Source organism: Amia ocellicauda, chromosome 22 (assembly GCF_036373705.1).
Source record: "Amia ocellicauda isolate fAmiCal2 chromosome 22, fAmiCal2.hap1, whole genome shotgun sequence".
Lineage (NCBI taxonomy): Eukaryota > Metazoa > Chordata > Actinopteri > Amiiformes > Amiidae > Amia > Amia ocellicauda.
Window position 1 is genome coordinate 13,908,681 of NC_089871.1, and position 23,901 is coordinate 13,932,581.

Genomic DNA, 23,901 nt, shown 5'->3' on the forward strand with positions numbered 1-23,901 from the left:
ACCGCCTGTGTGACGTAGTGACGTTCCGACCGAGTGTGGGTGTGTCTTCAGGCAGAGGGTTTCATTCATAAATCCTTTTAGCTTTTAAATCAAAATTAAGGTGTTCGGAGAAGGTCTGCTGCCTATTGGTTTCCGCCTAAATACCCGTGCATGGACCACATGAATCACAATTAGGTGAGTCTCCCCCGGTTGAGTTCCGTTGGTTTGATGTCTTCCTAGGTATACATATATATATATATATATATATATGCACGGATATCTGTATTTTCTTCTTTCTTTCTCATATGCCATGCAATGCTTTGTGTGTGTGTGTGTGTGTGTGTGTGTGTGTGTTAATGCACCGTTTTGAAGATGTTCCGACTGAACAGTCCGCGTTTCTGGACACATCTATCGCGGTGTCTCGATTGATTGATTGATTTGATGGAGAGGTGCGTTTCTTTTCTGGCGACCTTAGCGCATCTGGAGAGCCCTGGGCTGCGGTGAGATAACGCGTCCGTGGGAGAAATGAATGATTACAACAGAGGAACAGTGGGGATTTTGCGAAGGGAAAACGGGGCAGAGGGAAACGGAGAGAGAGAGAGAGAGAGAGAGAGAGAGAGAGAGAGAGCGAGAGAGAGAGAGAGAGAGAGAGAGAGAGAGAGACTGCGTTGGCAACTTAGGGTAATGCCAAAATCGTGCTGGGTTCAGGCTGACATCCTAAGACATACACGTTTTGAGCACGATATGTTCTCAGTTCGCTATTGGATTTTGCATGATTATGATTATTACTATTATTATGAATATGATTCTCATTGCGTCCCTTTTGTCGCTTTGATAAGCGCTTCTGCGCTCCGTACGAGGTGATATGGAGTCTATTACCCACACAGTAATGTTGGGTTAGTGCTGTGAGAGTAATGATGAAGAAATACCAGTACAGCCCTGTTTTTGTCTTGCAAATAAGTGGAGAATCTATGTCTCTCTATTAGTATGTCTATCTATCTGTGCATCTATCACACAGGTTGTATATGGATTCTTTCAAATGCAATGAAGAAATGGCTAAATATCCTAGTGTCTTGTTTTATACTGATTTGATATCCGGCTTTCCGTCTTTCCCCGTTCATCTTCTCCTTTACAAACGTGTACACACATCTTTGCTTTAAAATACATCCACCCATCGTCGTGCTGGAGAGTGCGCCGCATCTTCTGTGGCTATAGATAGTGTAATACTAATTACAACAACTAATAACAATAATGAAATGCAATGCCAAGGGGGGTACCGATTATACTTAAGACAAAATGCATTGCCTACCTCTACAGATGCTCCTGCAGTGTTCTTATGTAATATTCATATCTGATACATACATTGATAAATATGACTGAGTCTGGCGTCACTGTGTGTAAGAGGGGTTATGGGGAACATGTGGCTGGTTGGTATCTGGGCCATAGTGGGAGACAGATGTGCCAGTTGAACCAAGCATCACGCAGGTTCTCCAGAGACAGCGAGGGGAGAGATCCCTCGGGTAGTTCTCCTGTCTTACGTGATTTGATTTGAGTTGTTTGTTTTGTAGTATATGTTGTAGTCAAGTGTAGTATTGTCCCCAATGCTGGGGAACACTGTGTATCAGAACAACCTGGTACACTAATACTAATGATGATGGTGATTTAGTGATCGTGTCCTGAGCAGAGACCACAGTCTCCCCTTCACCTTTAACAGTACCTCTTGCGCAAACCTCCTTCCTACAAGAAAAGCAGCTTTGCAAACCCATGGATAGGTGGTCGCATCTCAACATCAATGGCTTTCTTTCGCGTCGCCACACTGCAGCCATGCACTTCGGTCTGGAAAGCAACGGGGATTGGTCATTTGTGGTACTTAACAATATAACTAGGTTGCTACCTGTTCATTAGTTAATTGTTTGTTTTGGTGGGTTTGTTTAGCTGAAAACCGTGTTTTGCTCATTATTGTGGTAGAGATGTAGGCTGTTTCGGGTAGAAATTGACTCGAACTTTGGGGGGACTGTATTGATGCAGTTGTGTAGGATAGTGTATCTCTCCCTGAGGTCTCCCAGGAGGTCTTAAACTCTGCTTAAGATGCCATAGTGACAAGCAAAGTGTGTACTGGCACTAAACTGCTGCAACAAAGGGAATGATTGCACATGCACTTATTTTAAAATGTATTTAATAACTGCAATGTACATTACTTCTGTATATAAAGTGATGCTCTCTACAAAGTGATATGAATCCTCCACTCCATCATCTGCTGGCCTTTAGCAGCTGGGACAAAGCCCTGTTCTCGGCCTCTACGCTCACTGTATTCTGGTGAGGTGGAGGTCTGATAGGGTTTATATAAGCCTGCACACACACATACTGACTGACTGACAAACACACACACACACACACACACACACACACACACACACACACACAGCAGTGGCATAGTGGTAACAATGTTTTTTGTTCCAACCAAGCTCACAATTACTTAATTGAACCCTTAATTTAACTAAGAAGTTGATTACATTTGACTTTATCATTGTGTAACAATTGTGTTATACAATTTTATACTTAAAAGCCATTAAAAGGAAATTATTTAAATTGAGGGTCCAATTAAGTAATTGAGAGCTCCGTTGGAACAAAAACCAGCAGGGTAGGGGTCCTCCAGTGCCAGGGTTGGGAACCCCTGCTAAATAGGGTAAAGATGAGGCTGCATTTTTGTCCTCTACAACACACCCCTGTCCCATAAGACAAGCCCATGCCACACAACACGCCCCTGTTACACAAGACATGCTCATCCTACAAGACACGCCCCTGTCCATCGTATTTTTGCATATGCTAATCAATGAAAATGCAGGATCCATTGTGTATTCCATGCAATAGCGTAAGGCGAGACGAGACCCATATCCAAATCACTTTACTAGATTTAGTCTGATGTAGTTCATATTTATACACACCAGTACGCAATTCAGTCTCTAGATTTGTTTTTCTTCAATGTACAGTATAAACAAACAGCTACTGGATGGGAATGGGATTTGCCTGTAAAATACAAATTATTATTATGATTTGGATGCTGGTGAAGCTCATCCCCTCTCGAGCCATTTTCCGTGGCACAAGCGGATGGAATCTGCATTACCCTTTTAAAACTGTATCGCAGGTTAATCCCCCACTCACAAAAGCTAAAGCTTTCCATTCACAGCCGAGTGGACTGGTATATTGGGGGCTGAAGGGGTCAGCCACGTCCCCTACCATAATAAGCATTAGCCTGTGTCCCCCTGTGTCACATTATGACATACCATTCTGCTTTAGATCCATTTTTGAAATGTTATGGTTTGAATTGTTTGCGGTTGTTGTTTTGTTTGTGTTACTTTCTTATCTATGGGGTTGCTGTCCTTCTCCATAGGATGTTACAATCCAAAATGGCTGCATCCGCCCTGTAGTGTCTGCCTTTTGTTGCCTGGCATAATTAATTTTCAGTACTTTTTGATTAGTTAATTGTTCTTCCTGTGTTGCTCTTCTCCTGGCAGATGACTCACTGTTAAGTGCTTTTTGAGATGGTGCTTATCGGGAGCTGTTCTGTGAAATAAAGGGCTTGATTGACAGAAACAAGGCTTGGAGTGGCAGTGGGGAAATATTCAAACCTAAGGCTTGTTTTTGACTTCCCTCATCTGTATCCTGTATGGAGCTTCCTTCGAAATTTAAAGTTAACGGCTGTATTTTGCACTTGAATGCAAAACACACACATATTCGAATACAGAACAGCATTTATCTTCCGGGGACTTGGCAAAATGCATTTGTTTTGCTGCAGTCATGTTCAAGAAAGGAAAAAAACAAAAAAACAATTTCTTGATCTAAATTTAAACTTCTCCCTTGGGAGGGATAGCTGTACTTTGCTATCAATAATAGAACAGGCCTGTTAGACGCGAGCCTCTCTCTCGGCTCGGCCTCCGTCTGCCCCGTTGTGTTGCACTGCGAGCGTCTCCAGCAGATGTTTTAGTGCGATTGCGACCGAGCGGTTTCTAGTGTCCTGTGCCTCCCAGAGCACTAGACAGCAATACGTCACAAGGCTGCAAAAGTAGGGAAGGTGGTTAGAGGTGAGCAGTGGAGATCCTGCTGGAAACCAACAAAAACATTCAGAAGTTATTCACTTGCCTCTCATTGGTCTTTACCCCCGAGAGAATATGTATCAATATATACAAATGCAGTGGCTCTTTTTGTAAATTCAGATTGAGCACTTTCTGTAATGAAGCATGAGATGAAGGAAAACAAGGACAATGCTGATAAAATAATTTCAGGAGAACGTGTGCAGCGATCCGTTACACAGCGTCACCAGAAAACTACAACAGCAAGCAGAGAAAATTGTGTCCGCTAGAAGTATTAATCTTTACCTTTTGATCTTTTCTTTCGCATTCAAAATGTAATATGACTAAAACAAATTATGCTGCCCATGGCAACTGACCACGCCATGTCTCCGAGTCCATTTTATTTTGGTCTCAGGCTGTTTTTAATCCCATTTCCCTATAGCCTACTCTAAGCACTCTAGTCTGATTTAAGCACTGGAGGAAAAAAAAAAAAAAAAAAAGGCTCATTTGTATGGTGGAGATTATAACGTGATGTTGCGTGGAAAAGAATGGGCAGCAGATTACTGTGATTTAATAAGATAAGATGTCCAGAGGTCGCAGCCTTGGAAGGAAAGCGGGGGCACGTGATTTCGGAAAGTTAGTTCATTACCCAGTGAGAGTGCAATATTGAGAGGACAGGAAAAGCATTGTGTGTGTGTGTGTGAGTGTGTGTGTTATTTTGCTTTCCCGGAGAGTTAATGGACACCCCCAGACCTTCCCAATGTCTGCATTCATTCAACAAATGAATTTAGGTTGGAAAACGGAAATCAGATTATAAACCCACACTGCGGATTTATTCAGGGTCTGCCAGGTTAGAAATCATGTATTGTTTTTATGCACTATATTTAATCGTGCCAGACCATCTGGGAAAACTGTGAAATTACAGGTGGGGGAGCGCAGAGATGCAGAGTCACATTCTTTAGATTTCCCACCACCCTGTACAAAAGTGGACAGTCTTAAGACACTGATCTTCATATACAGTAACTCAATTAAAACCCAATTTCCCTAACAGAGACCCTGACATTAGCACCATACCTTTGTATCTTTGATCAGATACCCCCATGTACTTCTACAAGTATACCAGAACAACCAGTAGAGAAAGCCACTTCAGAAAATGAAGGTTCATCCAACAAGGTCCATGTTTACCAGTACTGTTCTCCCTCTGGGTCTCTTGTTAAGCAGACCTAAATGCCCCTGTGTAATTGTATGTAGCCGGGCTGCGTTACCTTCTTCTAGAAGCACTCAATCAACCCAATTAAAATAAATTGTGAGTAAAAGGAACTAAAGGAAGAAGCTGTGGCTGTCTCCCCCAATGCAGTGAGTGTATTCTCTATATCCACAGACAGGCCACCCCTAATGACTTCCCATCCTGCTCCCACCCTAACACCTCAGCCTGGTGGTCCCCCCAGACAAGTCACAACTGGTACATGTGCTGCAGTTGCAATGAAGGCCAATACTACCACCCAACTGGAGAGAGGAGCGCGTTTCAGACACAGTTCATTGTGGGAAAGGGGCAGGGCTTTAGTGGGAAATGGCTTTAATTGGTTGTTTGCTTGTGTGGTAAACTTCTCAACTTCATCGTAGTCCAGTTGTTTTTTTCTTTCCTAATAGTATTCCTTGCTTTCCAGTAAGAAGGGGGAAATCAAGTCTTGGCGTGTGTTAAGAGCATTTAAGAGTTTTCTTAGCTAATGGCTGTTGATATTTCTGTTCCTAGTCTATGTGGACTCAATTCGCATCATCGCATCTCTCCTAAACTAACGCCACCTGAGAGGTAGACGCAACACCCAACCTGGCCGGTAGACAACAAGTTTCGATTTCATAGGTGTAGGTTTAGGGAGGGATGGGGAGATTATTTTTGTTGCGCGAGATGGGACGTTGTCAATATTAGGGGGAGGATGTTGACCCCCAATGTTGAGAGAACGTTAAATTGTCCCCCCCAATAATGTATGCCTGGCTCCACAGGCGTAGGAGACCCCTGATATTGACAGCATCCCATCCTGCGCAACAAAAATAATCTCCGCTCTCTCCCCGCTCGACAGCTCTGCGGTTGACTCAAAATGCATGTCCCCCCCCCAATCCGGAAAACTACGCCACTGCTAGTAGTATTCTTATTCAAATGGAGCACAATCACGTAATACTGGGAATTGAAAACAAACAAACAAATAAACAGAGAATTCCAGAGGAACCGTATTGCACAGAGTGATGTGCTTTGTGCCTGGTTGTAATAAGCTCCGCTCTGTGCGAAACCCAGGCAGTGCTCAGCAGACTACATTACATTACAGTCACTGGGGAGCAGGCGGCCAGGCAGAACCGAGGACTGGCAGCGAGGAAGCTGGAGCGAGAGCTAGGCGATCCGAGCCAGGGAATCAGATGAGTTATTGCAAAGGAGGTATACATTACAATAACAATGATTACATAGATGCATACATAAAGCAGGAATCTGTGTGATATTGCTACTGTTTTTGATGCTGCGTGTACAGACGTTGGCTGCTTGACTCCGGCCGTGGAGAAGCGCGTGTGCTTGGGGTCCGTTACGGGTGGTGTGTCTCAGGCCGTTGATCCACTGCGCGGGATCATTGGTGGAATATTGACATCGGGTCCGGATCAGAACCAGGGCGGCCTGCCTCTTCGGTGCTGTTTTAATGTTTTGCAGAGGCCCTTCAGGTTGAATTCTGCCGTGTGTGTGGGCGGGTGTAGTATGATCCTTAAAACTGCCACTGTTTGAAACCAGTTCTGTTATTAATTTTTAAGCAGATAATACAGGCTACGTGGAATATGTGTATCGCCTTCTAGTCAAAGCGTACGAGTTATATGAGTCAATGCACAATTTAGACACTGTGAACGCCCCAATAATGGGCTCCGGAGCTTACTGTGATGTTTGAGGAGTCTCTTCTGATCTGAGAAAGGCTTCACACCCAATAGACTGTACCGTCTTGATCCCTGCCAACAAATATTCAAGGTGCCGTGGCTTCCGTATGAAAGCACTAATTATATATACAAAACGTTGTTGGAAAGTCACGTAAAGATCCAGTAAGCAATTATAATAATACTGCATAGAAAAACTCTGTATAAACAAATAACTCCAAATATTCAACATTAACAGAGGCCTGAAAAGACAGAAACATCGATCAAGACCCAAAGAGGATAGCTGGGGCACGATGGGTGGAACTTGTCTTCCTTTTTGCCGTGTTTTCCATTTTCAGTGCAACTTATCAGCGGTAGCATGTGTGTAAACCTTTTATCACATTTTCCCCCTCCTGTGTGATCTGCAAAGTGAACCCCGTTTGACCATGCAGTGATGTAAAGTCCCTTAATTGGAATAAATCTGCATCATCACAGAGGTGGAGTTGAATTGAAGGAATATAGCATGCACAACACTCAACAGGATAATAATGAGGACTTTGCCGCTTGTGTCACTCTGAAACGCAAAGGGGGGGCTCTACGCAAGCAAGGACTCCAACATCAATACCCCCCCAGCGGGCAGCCATGTTTACACAGCCAGCATCAGTGGCCTAACACTCTCTGTCCTCTCTCTCCTCAGGGGACGCTCCACGCTCTCGCTCGCCTGGACCATGAGCAATGAGTTACCTGTATGGCAATACCTAACAGAAAACACCACCGTGAGTATAGACACTCTACTCATCTTTCTGCTGGTGTGTATTAGGGCAAAACCCCACAGTTTCTTTTTTTGTTGTTGTTGATAATGCAGAAGTGTTGAAAAAGGATCACACTCATCCGTATTGTCTTTCTTGTTCATGATGACTAAGAGTGTGTCCGCTAGGGCAACCAACCCTCTGAAGTTGTCGTCCTGGAGCAAGAACTAAAAAGGGCAAAAGAAAATAAATTAACGCTGCAGCTGAAAAGCACTTAAAGATTGCCGTCCTTCTAAGTGCTTGTCTGAACCACAAGCCTTGATTTGTTTCCCATTAACACTAATCCCACAGTGGCTGGGGTGGCCAATCCCCACCTGGCCGAGTTGCCACAAATTCGGCATCAGCAACAGCAGCAGCATCGACCGCATCACCAACAGCAACCTGGGTTTACCTGGGTACATTTGCCGTGGGATGTCTGAACTGTTGATGTGGTTTTACTATTGTGCTTCAGTTTCCTCAGGGTAAACCATGCCTTCATTGTGCTTTACTACACTGGATTAAAGGAATACCATGAAATACCCTGCAAAATGTTTCCCATGGTGCACCAAGGGTTACCCCGTGGTCCAGCGCAGTAAAAGCACAGTGACGAAATCGGAAATCACTGCAAAACTATGGTTAAAAACACAGTAAAACTAAAAATACTGCCAGAATGTGTACAGCAGGCTCAAACAGAAACAAAAACACACATGACATGTGTCAAAGAGCTCAGATGGAATGAAGTAGGGAATCCTTCCACTTGCGTGCTGTTTGCTCCTGTTAAACCGCCGTTGTATTATTCTGGGCTGTGGATCATAACACCCTGACGGCACCCCTTCCCCTGGCAAAGTCTGCATTCGCAACGGCAGCCAGCCAGCCGCGGAAATGAAGATGGGTGCTGAGTCACTGGCACTCAGACCCGGGCGAGGGCTGTGTATCTGCCTCCCCAGGACGCAAATGATCGAATTATCCTTAATGCTTAGAATGCCCCTAATGTGACCCAGTGTGCACAAATCAATTCTCTGGGCTTTTTTCTCTTTTGGAAGTTCATGTTTTGCATCCATTAGGATAGCAAGACTGATCTCTAAAAATAACACACACAAAACATCTGCATCTCTTTCCTGCCCTGGCACTGCATGTCTGTTCTCTGTGCCTGGCACCTGAGCTGCATCAAAGTGCAAGAACTGTATGACTGATCTCGCCAACAGTGGGCGTGAAAGAAGGTGAAGAAAGGGATGAAGGGGTGGGGGGTGGGGGGTTGGGAACAGAAGACTGCTGAAAGCATTAAGTTCTCCCCCCCCATCTCCCCCATCACCTCCTCACCTGCACACTCCTCTCCTGGAGCACAAAGGCAGGGAGGCCGTAATTAGATGGATCTCGCCGCTGACAAGAGGGCTGAGCCTTTTTGATGTTTTGCTGAGAGAGACCGCGCGACCTGCCTGCCTTTCTTCCCTCTCTCTCTCGCTCTCGCTCTTTGTCTTCCTCTCCCTGTGCTACCACTCCTCCGCTCTGTCACCTGATCTCCTCCGCGGCACACTTATCCACACAATAAGCACACCTGCCTCCCTCTCCACTCCATTGCACTCCGCTCTGCTCCCCAGGGCCGTGTGGCGTCTTCAGTCACCCGGGGGGAAAAAGCCCAGCTCTGCCCACACGCGTTCCAGAGGAGAGTACATATTTACGCTGCGTTTCGTTTCGTTCGGCTGTGTCACGTCATTTGATTTATTTTATTTTCTCTCAGTGCCCAGAGCCCACATTGTACAGTCTCAGATAAGGATGGGATGTAAAGCTATAGGCCAGAGTTGTGTACATCACCTACATCATACCGTTACTGTGATGCACAATGATAATCCACAGTTGTCGGCAATGAGAACCATGCTGGGGTCAAAGTAGCCTGAAGGGAAGACTACTTGCCCTCGGCATATTGAAGTAGGGAACCTGGGAAACAGGAAATTGTGTCAAGCTTGGAACAGTCACCTGTTGCAGAGTTTCCCAGCCCCTTCAGGCCTAAGACACACCCCCTGACATCACATCCCTCCCGACCCTAATTAAAACGAAATTACTTTCAGTGAGCAATGTGAGTTTGTCCTGATGTAGAGGGTTGTGCGATTCTGGTAGGAAGATTTTTTGTGTATTTCATATTTGATTTGTCACGAGTACTTTTCCATGGCACAACCGAAATTAGGACAATACGTTTTCATTTGGGGTCTAACGGTTACATTTAGGTTATTTAGAGAGCCGTTTCTTTTTTGTAATTTAGCATTTCAATCAAGTTAAGGTTCCATTTTGGTCCGGGCTAGGCTGAGGATTAGTGTCCATAGTAAATGCAGGCTAGGGCTGTGTTTCTACTGAGAGAGAGAGAGAAGATAATTGTGTTTACCTGTCAACTGTTTCTCACCCTTGGCAGCGTTTGGGTTGCGAAAGTGTTTAGTAAAGGAGTCGGGCTCTCTGTGGAGGGTGGCCTGTGAGAGTGACACCCATGTTGAAACGCCGGCCCTCGCTGCTGGCTGCGCCCTCGTTTTCCACTCGGATGGCTTCATAAATTGAATTTGGTCTCTCTCTCTTCTTTTCTGATTTTTTCCCCCAGATAATTTATATCCTGAGACAGAGAGTGGCACAGTGCATTAGCGGCAAACCTTCCTGTAATGATCTGGGGGGGAGAGACTGCCGAGAGCACCAGGAGTCCTCAAAACGGTTCTTTTCAGCAAAATGTCAGTCTCCAGAGGGGCTATTCTGGCAGCACCGCAGGCCACGGGGTGAACAAATGGGTGCTTTGAAACACACTCACCCCAGGGGCTGATTGCCACAGTCCGTTATATGTATCACACGGTCGGCTGTCCGAAGGGGAGTGAGAGTTTCTTGTGGGCTCCTAATCTTTCACATTAAGAATCTGCTTCTAAAACGCAAAAAGATATAGGCCAAAATAAAAACAAGGCGGCGGCCATTTTGGATCATCTTTCTCGCTTGCGTTATTTGTGTCGGCATCACTAATCTACTTCCCCTGGGTTCTCCACGCAACCTCCCGTCATCCGCCCCGCACACGCATGCACGACCGCCCACAACTCGAGCCCTCAGTATTCCTAGTGGATCAGCAGATCTCACGCCACCCTGAGGCTCAGCACCTCTTGTCTCCTGTCCCTCCTCAGGACGTCCCGAAAGACCCGGGGAAGCAGGACGGCTATGTACTCCTGCTGGTCCTGCTGTCCATCTTCATCGGGGGGACTCTGGTCCTGCTGTCCGGACTGCTGGTCATCTGCCGGCGGTGCTGCGAGGGCGACCGCCGCTACTCCAGGTGAGAGAGAGAGAGAGAGACCTAACTAACTTTTCTGAGTGCCGGTGAATCAAGAAAAACTGAACATCGTGATGATCCTGCTATTTTTTAGTGTGAGCGAGTGTGTGTGTTATCCTTTTTATATATGAACACAACAAGATATATTGGTTTATTAGTTAACATTATAGGATAGTATATTATAGTTTGTATGTAGAATATACTATAGTATACATTTTATTTGAATTGCAACCACACACACACACCCACCCACGTGAAAACACTTCCTTTCTCTTTCTCTCTGCTCCCTCCCCTTTGCTATGAAACAGCATTGGAAGTCTGCGCTCTGCCAAGAAGGAGTTTGCTTAATGTAGACTTATACAAATGATGATAGTAATGACATTTTATACCAGCCATCAGGATGATTAACTGTGTTGCAGAGGAGCGAGAGCAGGCCAGGAGCAGGAAGAGGGAGAGAGAGGGAGAGAGAGAGAGACAGAGAGAGAGAGAAAGAGAGAAAGAGAGAAAGGGAGAGGGAGAGATGGAGGGGGCCCTTATTGAAATCAAACAAGAAATCTCTGCCATGGTGTGAACGCCACTGTGACAATATATTTACCCACCACCACATTGCATAACGCTCAAAAACGGTTCAGATAAACAGTTCATATAAGCCCCCACGAAGCCTGGCAACACCATTTGTATGGCTGTCGCTTATCTGATATCACAGAAATTCGACATCTTCCTCTAATGAGTTTATGGCAGACTGAAACACCCCCTACCTGCAGCCCAGACTCCACGGTGCTGGGAGGGACACAGGGATGGTAATCAGAATCCCATCGCTTCGCAGTTGGAGACATTGCAGGCGTCAAAAGCTGGGTTTCGGGATGTAAATTAGTATTAGTATTAGTATTGAAATGCCTTTTGCATTTTTGTCAGGGAAATTTTGCACCCATTGTTACTGCTGTACAGAATCTAAAGGGCTTTTGACAGTGGCTTCAGACAGCATTGCTCACCTCCTTTTTGTGCGTGTGTGTGTGTGTATTATCACCACAGGGCCAGCGATGATCCTGAGAAGACCAACACTACCTACCTGGAGGACTCGCAGCCAGCACAGGGTAAGACTGGTTTATTTTTGGCGCTGAACTTGGTATCCGATTCTGTAAGCCAGAGCGAAATAGTAAAATACTAGGAAACTTTTTTTTTTCTTCTTAAGGCACAAATAACATCTGTGGATGGAGTGCGTACCAAGATCCATTTCAAATTAATCTAGATCTGAAACTCCAGAGCATTTTCATGTGCTGCAAAATAAAACCGTGACTAAAATAATGCAGCTCGAGACAAAATGGCCCCGGATTCACAGGCACATTCACACAATTCACAGATAAACGGACCAAATTTTGCAAGCGTTACAATTTTGTCCTATTGACAACCATATGGTCAACGAGAAACACTTTTTTTTGTTTTGTTTATATTCTTGTCGGTTTTCGAGACCCTGCTGTAGAAACAGTGGAGCTCAGCAGTGTCGGTTCCTATTTTTCAAAAGTGTGGAGCGAAGAAGTATTTTTTCCGCTTGACTACCCCCCCCCCAAGCACTGACCTGTCATTCTCGCGTCTCAGGCTGCTCTCGAATGAGTCGGCAGCTTTGGCAGGAGCCTGACAGACTGCCTCAAGACAGCCCACTGGCTGGCGATTTGGGGAATTCACGATTGGCATCAAAACTCTGATCTGAAGAGCAGAAGGAGGGGAGGGGAGGAAAGAGGCGTAGAATCAGCACCAAAGATGTACAGAACTGAAACTGTTTATATTTCTTGAAAAAAAAAATCTTTACATTGAAAATAAATGGGCCTGTCAAAAAGGGAGGAGGAATTAGATTTGAAAATAATATATATATATTTATTGTAAGCATTTCTCTGTGAAATCATTTATCACAGTTTTTGGAAATGCCTTTTATCAGCAGTTTGAGGACAACTGGAATCTGGGTTCATGTCTGTGTGAGTGGATATGGTCAACTGAATGGTGACAATCTGTGCATGTGTGTGGGTCCGTATCAGTGCTTGTGTGGGTGTATGTGGGTGAATGTGGGTGTATGTGGGTGTGTGCATGTGCATGCGACGTTTACTGCATTAATAGATTCTTTGCGAACCTTTCAGAAATTCCAAGATTAAATAAAACACCTGGATTGAGAGGTGCTGCTGATAAAGGAGACGGGGCAGAGGGCTTCCTGTATGATGTGTCACCTGTGTTTTCCTCCTGCCCCGCAGAGATCACCATCAAGGTGGACGAGTCGGATTGCCTGTCCTCCTCCAGTTACCATGACGTTGAGACGGAGCGCTTCCTGTCCACGGGCTCCACGGGGCGCCGCGTGTCCTTCAACGAGGCCTCGCTGTTCGACCACGGCAAGAAGACACAGGAGAAAGGCCGCAGGTCAGGCCCTCACTCCACATGCCCTGCTGTCCTAATGACCCCTGACTCCTGACCCCTGCAGACAGCATTTTTACTTTGTGTCCAGTCCAGCTTTTTTGATCATCACCTGTATTAAACTATGAATTAGTAGTAGTTGTGGTATTGATACGAGACAACTTGAAAGGTTTAAAAGTGTCATACTGGTTCAACAGATATTTAATTCCAATTAACCAATTAAGAACTTAGGGATCATCTCTGAAGAACACTGATTGGTGACCCAGTACACTGTGCACTGACCCCCCCCCTCCCCAGGTATACTCTCACCGAGGGCGATTTCCACCACCTGAAGAATGCGCGGCTCACCCACCTGCACCTGCCCCCCCCCACCCTGAAGATCGTCACCATCCATGAGTGCGAGTCCTCCGAGAACAGCATCGCCATGACGACACACCCCGCTTCCAAATCCAGCCTCTCCATCTTTCAGGTACCAGTGACATCATCGCCTTCACTCTACAGCACCAACATTTATTGTGTATTATTTCTAATGTCTTTCTCCTTCTCCGTTTTATGAAGTATTACTATTCTGAATTATGATTATTATTAATGATTATCATACATAAATATGCTGTTCCTTATCTGGAATCTCGGTGTCCGCTCTGTCCCCAGCCAGCCGTGTGTCCTCTGCCGCAGACTGCGCTGACCAACCTGTCCGTCAGCCCCAGCTCCGCCCTGCCCGGCGACGCCCTCAACTCCATCGTGGACACCAGCTTCATGGAGACCCCCCCCACCCCCCGCGCTGAGCCCGCCCACTCCAGCATGGTGAGTGTGGCACCCCTGCCCGTTGTCTACAGACCCCCGACTGGACCAGGGATCATCCCTGCGATCTCGGATGTCTCCCTCAGTTGTCAAAGAACAGACAGGAAGGGAAGTGTGAGTGAGAGGCCAAATGGAAGCTGTTGGCTTGATCTGCTGCTGAGAGGGGAGGGGGGACATGAGCGGCGGGTGGCAGGGGGTTAGTTTGACTGGACACAGACGTAGTTGACATAGGAGTCCCCCAAGGCAAGATGTGAGAGTCCGGAGAAAGTGTCACAATCGATTTGCGGCCGACACAGAGACGTGCTTCCTCCTCCCTTAACCAGCCCGTTCCTCTGTGCTCTGTCCGCAGATCGAGATGATGGGAGCAGCCTCCTGGAGCGGGGGCGGTCTGGTGAGTGCGGGCGAGGGCGGGACTGCGGCAGGGGGCCCGACGGCAGGGGTGGCGGGCACCTCCTGCTCCGGGGGCATCTCTGGCAACCAGGGCACCATGCTGCAGTTCTTCACCAAACTGCGCCGGCACGCCAGCCTGGAGGGGGCCAGCCCATACTTCAAGATCAAGAAGTGGAAGTTTGACAGCAGCCAGAGGGCGTCCAGTCTGGACACTAGAGGTGAGTGCTGTCATTAGAGGCGACACTTCCTTTGAGAGTTGGGCGCCGATCAGAGCAGCACTGGGTTCTTCACATCCAGTCTTCAGGGCTACTAGGCTTCCTAGGTTAAATCATGGCCCAAGACGGCCTGTTGGACTTGACTTAGTAGGTATTGATGTCTACTAATTCGTCAGCGCTCGGGACAGAGGTTGTTTTTCTCCCTCCACCAGGTGCCGCGGGTCAGACTTGACTTAGTAGGGCAGGTTGTATGTCTAAGCGGCTGCAACTGATTGCAATATTTTTATATCAGAGTCTCCGCGGCCTGAGCGCTGCCAGAGAGCCGTGAGATGGAGAGACCAGACGTTTAATGGAGACTGAAAGCTGGGAAATTAACGAGTCAGACTTCAGTGATTAAAAATCTGATCTGTGGTGATGGCAGCGCGATATTATTATGATGATGACGATGATTATTCCTACGGGCCTTTTGTTTCCGCTGCCTTAAATCATTTCCCTTTAAAGCTCTTGTGCCGAATCGATAATGCTAAGTCCAGATCAATGGGAATCGCATTACAGCAGAGCCCTGTTAGTAAGCAGGTGGGGAAGAGAAGAAGGAGGAGAAGAAGAGGAGGAAGAAGAAGACCTTAATTGACCATTTTACTTTATTATTCATGACTGGCTTGGTTAAGCAGCTGTCTCCCAGGCCGGTCTGAGTAATCTGTCAGGGAATTAACGAGGTGGACTGACGGCACTGTTGCTCTGTGCTTGAAGTGTGGAGGTGCGGTCGAGGGGGGGACTTCGTCAATGACCAGCTCTTTGGTACCGGCGGACGAGAGTTCAAGTTGAGCGGGCGTTTGCTCATTCATTAGCAAGTCACATGGAAAAGAGTATGCAGAGGAGGGTTTCAAAGCGTAGATTGCTCAACTTCGACAATGTTACCCATGTTGAAGGGAGGAATCAAAATAGCAAAGTGCAACTGAAATAGCTTGTTGAAGTAAGACAAGCAGAAACTTAGAAATGTGTGTCCTCGATTCAATGTGAGGCTTATAGTTAATAATAAAATCAAATAAACCCAATGATAATATTGCGCTCATTGACTTTCTAATGTTCTCCTGTTCAGGGTGTTATAGAAAGCTCTGATTTTCCTTGCAAAATTAGATTTTACACAATCGTACGCAAAAGTTTTTGCCAAGGCCGGGGAATTCAGTTTCTATTCAAAGTGTGGCGTACGATTACTCACTGAAAACACCTGCTTAACCCTGGTGGTCGTTAATACAGAAAAATACATCAAAAACAGGGCTAGATTTAAAGCATTGACTCTACATCGCATGGTCTGGTCACTTTATAAAAAAAGAAAAGTAAAGAAAAATGACAAGCAGGTGTTGAGGATTGGGAGTTCGATCGATATCAGATAAATTCTTGCAATAGTGATTTGTGGCCAATTACCCTTAAAGTACTTCTGTAAAGTGTCACATCGTGCTTAATGTGATTGATAACATGGAGGCAGGCACTCTGGCCAACTGGTAGTACATCAACCAACCTGTTTTTCTGAGCCCGGGCCTTTGCACTAGATGGTCCTCTGGTGGCGAGTTAATTTTCCTTTATCGGAGTATATCCTTTTTACTTAATTTTAAATCGGCCTGCATACACACAGTGCACGACCACTTACTTCTATCTGAAGCGTCCGGTGAACGGGGCTACACAGCCTGAGCGGAGTACGCCCCATTTCTGCCCCCTCCGCAGACAGGCACAAAGTCAAGTTTGGTCCTACTCCGCTACGTCCTTCATAGTGATGCATGACAGAGCCTCGAGTGGGATGCGCAGGGTGTCACGGGAATTCTCACAATAACGACGCTTGGTAATCGGACGGCAACTGTTGGACCGTATCCCCCGGCAGCAGTGACAACAACTGAGTCAGACTTCAGTGATTCAAAATCTGTTTCGTGATGCTGGTGGCTTGAAACAATGATTATTCATGTGGGCCTTTGTTTCCTCGGCCTTCGAATCAACAACACAAACAACAGTAGCGACAGCAGCATCAACAACAAAGTACAAGAGAGGAAAAAAAGGGAGATTTTGGTTCACGTGGAAGAGCCTGGCAGCTTTCATTCCCCCGCAAGGCCCCGAGCGCCGCTCCCGACAGGTTGGCATGACGGCTCCCACCGTAAGTGAAGACATGCACCAGATGCCGCGGCTCGTGGAACGACAGATGGCTGACAAACGCCGGGCCTATCACTTCCAAATTTCTCAGCCTGACATCAACCACCAACACCACCCCCACAATACCCCCCCGCCACCACACACACACACACACCACGAGAGAGTCCCTAGGGAGTAAGAGGGATCACTTGACACATAACATACATTTTCAAGCCTCTTCCTTCCGACTCCTAGGGTCTGGCATTACATCCTTCTGTAAAATTAAAAATATATATGTAATAAACATATATGGAGCACAGAAGTAAATGATAGTTCAGCCATGGTCCTATTTAAGTCACAAAATGTATACTGTAGTTCTGGCATCTGTACCTCACTTTTTCAAACCTTATGCAAGGCTTGAGTTTGGCCTGTGTGACCAGTGTGGGGGTGTCCAACGCCCTGAACCTACAGCTCTTAACAGCCACGGTTTCGCCCCCGCAGCATGTGTCTGACCACCAGCATTTTTTTTTACCCAGGATCTCCAAAGAGATGCCAGTTCCAGCGACAGAGAGCAGCCAGCGAGAGCATGGACCAGGAGGAGCATGACGCTCACCACATCGACATCATCCAGTACATCGCCCGCACGCATGGGGCGCCTTACTGCCCCAGTGCCCCCACCCCCGCTGCCACCACCACCACCACCACCACCGCCGCCGCCGCCGCCGCCGCCGCTAACCTCCTGCCACCCCCCTCCACACCTCCACCCTCCCTCGGCAGGTATCTTTAATACCCTCGCCATTCATTCATCCGCCCTCGCCACATTGCCTCGCCCATCACACACAGAGCGCCGAGATGTGGCAACCTTGGCCCTTCCATTCCATTGCTTTGGCAATGCCCCTGCCTAGAGATGTATTCCACTTTGCTGCGGGCCTTCACTCCAGTCAGGCTTCAGTTGTATGCAGGTGGGCTTTTGCGTATAAACATCAGTCAGTTGCTTCTACTGATTAATCTCTGGGTGGATCGCCAGCCTTACAAATGGAGGGGATGGAACGGAAGTGTGCCAGGGTTGCCTATTCCTGCAGTTGCGCCCAAGAGCTGGCTGAGAAAACGCCATCACTTGTGTCGACGCTCAAAACATTGGACTCCCGTGCTCATCTTGGCACTGGTCAGCATGGCCATGGATTGTAAGCTCCACAGATGGGTGCATGAAGTCATACATAAGTCATACATGGCCCCAAGGTAGGGGTTTGATCTTGATCCACAAGAGGTGAGTACCAGTCAGAAACAATGATAGTTAAAATATAGAGCCATCATCCATGCTTCTTCTGATGAATTCCTCCACTTTGGAGCATCACAGATACCCGTTGATTCACCTCACAATGTCGAGTCCTTTGTGCAGTGCTTTAATGCTCAAAGCACATTGGTAAAGAACATCCATTTACTACATATAGGCAGAAGTCCAGTTGGCATATTCATGGTAAACGAGGAACCGAAGGAGAGCACTGCCAATCAGCATTTGCCAGGTGGTAAGCCTGTGTGCAAATTGAAACACATTTACTGATCACATGTGCTCATGACCAGTCTCTCTTAGTCCTCTATTCACACTTAACTGCCACCCTATGAATCTTGCCCTCCACATGGAGTCCATTTGGGTACAATTCAGTGATGTACCCCACCTGCTGTTCTTTTATTCGAGGGCGTCAGAAACTAAAGACAGGAGCATCCAATGCCAATCCAGCAGGAAAACAGGTGTGACATTGCCTTCATTCAATACATATCTCACCGTATACATATCAGGCCGTGCGTTTCTTTGCTTTTTTTGTTTAATTTTTTGCTTCCTCAATCAAGGTAAACGTCTATTCATAATGCATTCATAATACATTCAGAGCTTTGACCAACATCAATCCATCACAAAGAAACCCTGGCTTTAGGTCAGGAGTTTTCAGCCCTGCCCTGGGGGAGCCCCCATTCTGTGCTTATTTCCCCGAAGGTAATTTGAGTAAACCAGTGATCTGTCCATTGTGAAATCATTCATACTTTCTAAACTCCCAAATAAATAAATAAATAGCGTTTCATAAAAGACCTGGGCTTTCTGACGTCTTTTGGTATTGAAAGAAGGAAGCCCCAAAGTAAAAGCAAACTGGTACTCTCCCACCCCCACCAATCCCTCGTTGAAGGCTTTGAATCTAATGACCATCTTTGGGTCTCCTTGCTGCAGGTTAGAGACAGTGGAGGTGGTGGTGGAAGTGGGCAGCAGTGGTGTCAGCAGTGGTGTCAGCGGTGGGATCACTGTGCCCCCTGAGCTGCAGGAGGAGGAGGAGGGAGGGGCGGGCTGCAGACAGGAGATCCCCGAGCACCACACCCTCTACCGGGACATCTGGACCCTGCGCGCGTCACTGGAGCAGTACGCCTCGTCGGACCAGAGCAGCAACAATGACAAGGATTCGGTCCGCAGCGACGCGGACAGCGTGTGCTCACTCGGGGGAGGGGGGGAGAAAGGAGGGCTGCCCAGCTACCCATCGCAAGACATCGGGGACGAGCAGGAGGCGGAGCTGGAGCCACCCGGGGAGGAGATAAGGAAGGAGGGCTGCGAACGAGGGGGGAAGCAGGAGAGCGTGGACTCGGAGAGGGGCAGCGACGGGGAGTCGGGGAACCGGAAGCTGCTGCAGATGGACAGTGGTTACGCGTCCATCGAGGCCCCGTCCCGAGCGCCCGAGGATCTGCGGCTCTTTGGGAGCGCCAGCGGCAGCACCAAAGACAAAACAGCATCGGAAAAGAGACGCTTCTTCACCGACGCTGGCCGCAAGGGCACGGTGTGCGAGAGCTTCGATGAGGAGCTCGAGGAGGAGGCGACTGGGAGCAGCGTAGAGCTGGAGAGTCCACTGGGTTGGTCTCCATATGGGCAGATGTTCACCCCCCGGGAGCAGCCCACGCACTCGAACCTGCACCGACGGGACTACAGCATTGACGAGAAAACAGACGCGCTGTTCCACGAGTTTCTGAGGCACGACCCACAGTTCGACCAGCTGGAGTCTCCTCTACGCACCAAGCACCGCTCCCGGGTGCACCTGCGCAAGCAGTGGCAGCGCACCAAGCAGTACAGCGACCCCGGCGTGCGCTTCTCCCCCGCCTTCGAGCGCCACCGCACACCCCTGCGGCGCGGAGATAGCGTCAACTACCCACTGGACACCCGCTACCACAGCACCCTGCCCCGCATCATCAGTGCGGCCGACGAAGAGGCCAGTGAGGGTGGCTCCAGCTCCACAGAGGTGCCCAAGCTGCCCAGTGGGGCAGAGGCCAGGGCCGGGGAGGAGGAGCAGAGGAAAACCAGCCCCTGCAGCAGCAGCAGCAGCCGGACGATCAAGGAGGAGGATGATTCTGTTCCCAGTTCCTCTCCCCCCCCACCCTCAGACAGTGTCTCTGAGCTTCCTGAGCCCCTTGAGGACAGTAAACTGGCTGGGCAGCCCCCTGAGCCGTCAGACGACCGCACTTCCCCTCATCCCCCAGGCTACGGCCCACAGACCATCACAGCCGAGCTGACTGACAAGCTGGCGGCCAGCCTGGAGGAGCGCCTGTACACCAGCCTCCGGCAGGCCAAAGTCAGCCCTGAGTGTGTGGTGACTGTCACACATGCCTCTCCTGACCACAGCCCAGTGTAGCATGACTCCAGTCTCCCTCCTCCTCTGTACTGCCTTTGGGACCTTCCTCACAACTGCACAAAGCCCCTTGGCTCTGCTCTCACAATGACACTGCCCAGGGAAATAGGTAGGCATGTGCAGCACTTCCAAACTTGGCAGTTGGCCACAGAAGGCTGTATAGAAACAGCCTGGCAAGGGTAACCCCTTTCTTTATCCCCTCCCAACCCCTAACCCCAAGAATGATAACCATGTCCTTGCAAAAAGGTTTGGTTCCTAAAAACTCCAATCACAAACCTACTACCCTACGTCAGGGTATCTACACATACTATTGAAATTACCCCAACCTAATCAGTCCCTACCGCTGTCTGCCTTTCTTCAGTAAGGTAATCAATGAGTTTAAGGAGAACCTACTAGCCTTTCGCACTAGCAATCCCACTGTGAAACAGGGTGCTATCAGTTTTGCCCACACTCCTGCACTGGGGAGACAAGAGGTGACAAACTGCTTCCCTGGGGGGCAGTGGGCTCTACTGGTTCTCTTGCCATCTCCTAGCTAGTACTCTCCTGGAGGGGATCTGGTGATGCGCAGAGACCTCAGTCCTGGCACTTCTGCTCCGAACAGTCTATAATGGAGGGAAAGGGGGGAGGCCGTGTGAGAACCATGGGTTGATGTGCAGGTTTTCACACTAGGAAACGGAGTGCCCTAATTTATCTTCAAGTTCTGCACAGGTCACCCTAGCTCATCCTGGGAGGGCTGCACTTTAATTGAATTGCTGGCATACGCTCCTTTGTTTGTGTCTAGGTCTTCGGCCTTTCGTGATGCCAAGACACCAATTATGCTCCAGTTCAGACGCCAATTAAGACACCAATTAAGCACCAATTAAGCTTGCAGATCTGAGTGTGTCCCCGGGGTCTGCAGTGTGACCCTGCCACCATACACTTTCCTCCAGTGTTTTGGTGAACTTCGCCGAGTCAAGCGACTTTTGTGAACTTATTGTATTGGTTTTAATTGCCTTTTTTTCTCATTAGTTGTTTTTTTTTAAGGATCGCTGATGGTGTTCTGTTTTTTTTGGGGGGGGGGTTAAATTCTAAACAGAAATACAACACATCTGGAATTAAAGGAATAAAATATTCTAGCTTAGGTCCTTTCCTCTATACAGGTTACAAATTTAAACACGTATGAAGCAAAAGCAATTCCAGGAGTGCAAAGAGCATCCAGGTGCTTTAGTATCACACTGGCACAACTTGTGCCATCAAAGTCAATCAACTGATTAATTAGTTTCCAGTTGTCAATTGTTCCTTTTCATTTTACGTGAAGCTGGCATCGCTGGTACCGTCTGTGCCAAAATGTCTCCTCAACAGCCACATACAGACATTAATCTCTGTGTAATGATAGTTATTTTAGCATTTTTAATATAATAATACTAATAAAGTTCTGCATCTAATACAAGTTTGTGCCAACATGAAGCATGTTCTGGAAGGAAACGTACCAGTGTGAGTAATGTGTTTATGATGTTTAAAGTTTGAAAACATTGCACTGCATCTTGTTTCCTGAGGTGTGTTTTCCAGTACTGGATTGGTGTCAAACATTTCCTTGGCACCACGGGACTCCACTTTTCTCCCTGCCGACACCCCAAGATCAGCTCTAGAACTCGGAGAACCTTATTCCTTAACGAAGCTGTCCTCGTTTGGGGGGGGGGGGTGCAAAGTAGCGATCTAGCCTGACTTTACTCCCATTAGGAACTAATGATTGTGAATTCCTTTCGATCCTTTTTTTTTTTCCGGTTGTATAGTTTGTGCCGTTGTACATGAATGTTACTAGTTCTTACCATAACTAGAAGAGACATTACAACAACAGGGGAAGTGGAGGAGAAGAGGACCGCAATTAAACTGGATGCGGTACCTTGGATTGGGAGTTTTGTATATCAAAAGTGTATCAAAACTGTATGCGGGGGCTTCCACTATAACTGGCGCTGTCTGGCGTATTTTGTTGTCATTAATTAATATATTGGAAGAAAGGGTATGCATTTCTCAGCACAGGGTCACAGGAATAGACAGAGACATAAGTGGTTCATTGAAATCTCTCACGAGTCAGATTTAATGTTGAGGAGGTGCATGCTACAGAGCTAATTCCACTATCTCAATGCATGGCCACTGTGTCTTCTTGTACCAAGGTAGATGACTAGAACCACAAGCATTTGGATTAAAAAAAACAATCATGAAATCACCTTCCAGCTGCATACAGGTGGTTTAAAATCTGGAACCATTGGTGCCAAAGTGCGCTGCACCCTCACACACGTCCGGGCTGCCAAGTCAAGAAATACAACCTAGCCTTCCAGAGAGAGCGAGAACCATTTGATATTCTGTGCGGAGCTCAAAGACACTCCTTATTTTGTAAACGCATTATCGCGAGTGAGAATCTGTGCTACAGCGCTCGCTTTCACATACCGAGACACCATCCGTCGCTCCGAGAAAAGCTAGGTGCTGTCAGAGTCGTTTTTTAATAAAATAAAGAAAATGGAACCTATCGAGACGGCCTCCTACATTCTCGTAATGAATTCACAACCCGTGAATCAAACCTGAACACTGGAGGGTTTAACAGGACTGGAGGATGCTGGTCTGAAAAGCTTAGAACGAGGAAGACCCATAGAATTATGTCAAGAGCTGTTGGCTGACTTATGAGGTGGGCTAGATCAGGACTGAAAAGACCCCCCTCCTGTTGACACGAGTGGCGACAATTCTGACCTGGTTCTGACTAGGGCGTAGATCAATTACTCAATCAGGTTCCAATAAAGGAAAGAAAGAAAAGAAAGTCTTATCCTGATTAGATTTAGCATCGCTTGTTTGTGCCTGCAGGGTTCATGGCGTTGAGGGGTTTCTTTTGAACAGCTTTCTAGGAATAAAGACAGGGCAAAGGTGCGTCACTGAGAAAGAAAGGAAAAAGAAACGGCAGACCGATTTTGCACTCTTCTACAGAACACTCTCATTCCACAGCCCCAGACAGATCTTCCTTCTCGAGTCCAGTCAGCGCTTCCACTAGTTATTCTGGAGACAGAAGACACCTTTTCTTACCAAAACCAAAATCTGCCTCAGAGAACAGGACGCCACAGGGAAAGCGCTAGGATCACATTTCAGAGAGAGCCGTGAACAGAACTCCCTTTTCTTTTACTCGCGAAGCCATCCATCTCACAGAAAGTGCGCAGGGTGAGTCACAACTGTAAAAATAAGTGGAATCCAAAATTGCATTTTTCTTTTCAGCATTTACTTCAGGTCGGAAATGATGACTTCCCACCGCTTCCCTGGGATTGTGGTCAAATTATGTTCAAATGTTGTGGTGGG

General features: G+C 47.3%; 1 protein-coding gene across 1 annotated transcript; it reads left to right on the top strand.

The window, feature by feature from the left end:
• The first annotated feature begins 76 nt into the window (after positions 1 to 76).
• cbarpb (CACN subunit beta associated regulatory protein b) lies at positions 77 to 23,505 on the top strand. The gene is made up of 10 exons (XM_066695901.1): positions 77 to 174; positions 7,630 to 7,708; positions 10,864 to 11,009; positions 12,039 to 12,100; positions 13,247 to 13,409; positions 13,701 to 13,872; positions 14,055 to 14,207; positions 14,554 to 14,812; positions 17,464 to 17,704; positions 19,146 to 23,505. The coding sequence occupies exons 2-10, from the start codon at positions 7,661 to 7,663 to the stop codon at positions 20,584 to 20,586; spliced, it is 2,685 nt and encodes an 894-aa protein (XP_066551998.1). The 5' UTR covers positions 77 to 174; positions 7,630 to 7,660; the 3' UTR covers positions 20,587 to 23,505.
• The last annotated feature ends 396 nt before the right edge of the window (positions 23,506 to 23,901 follow it).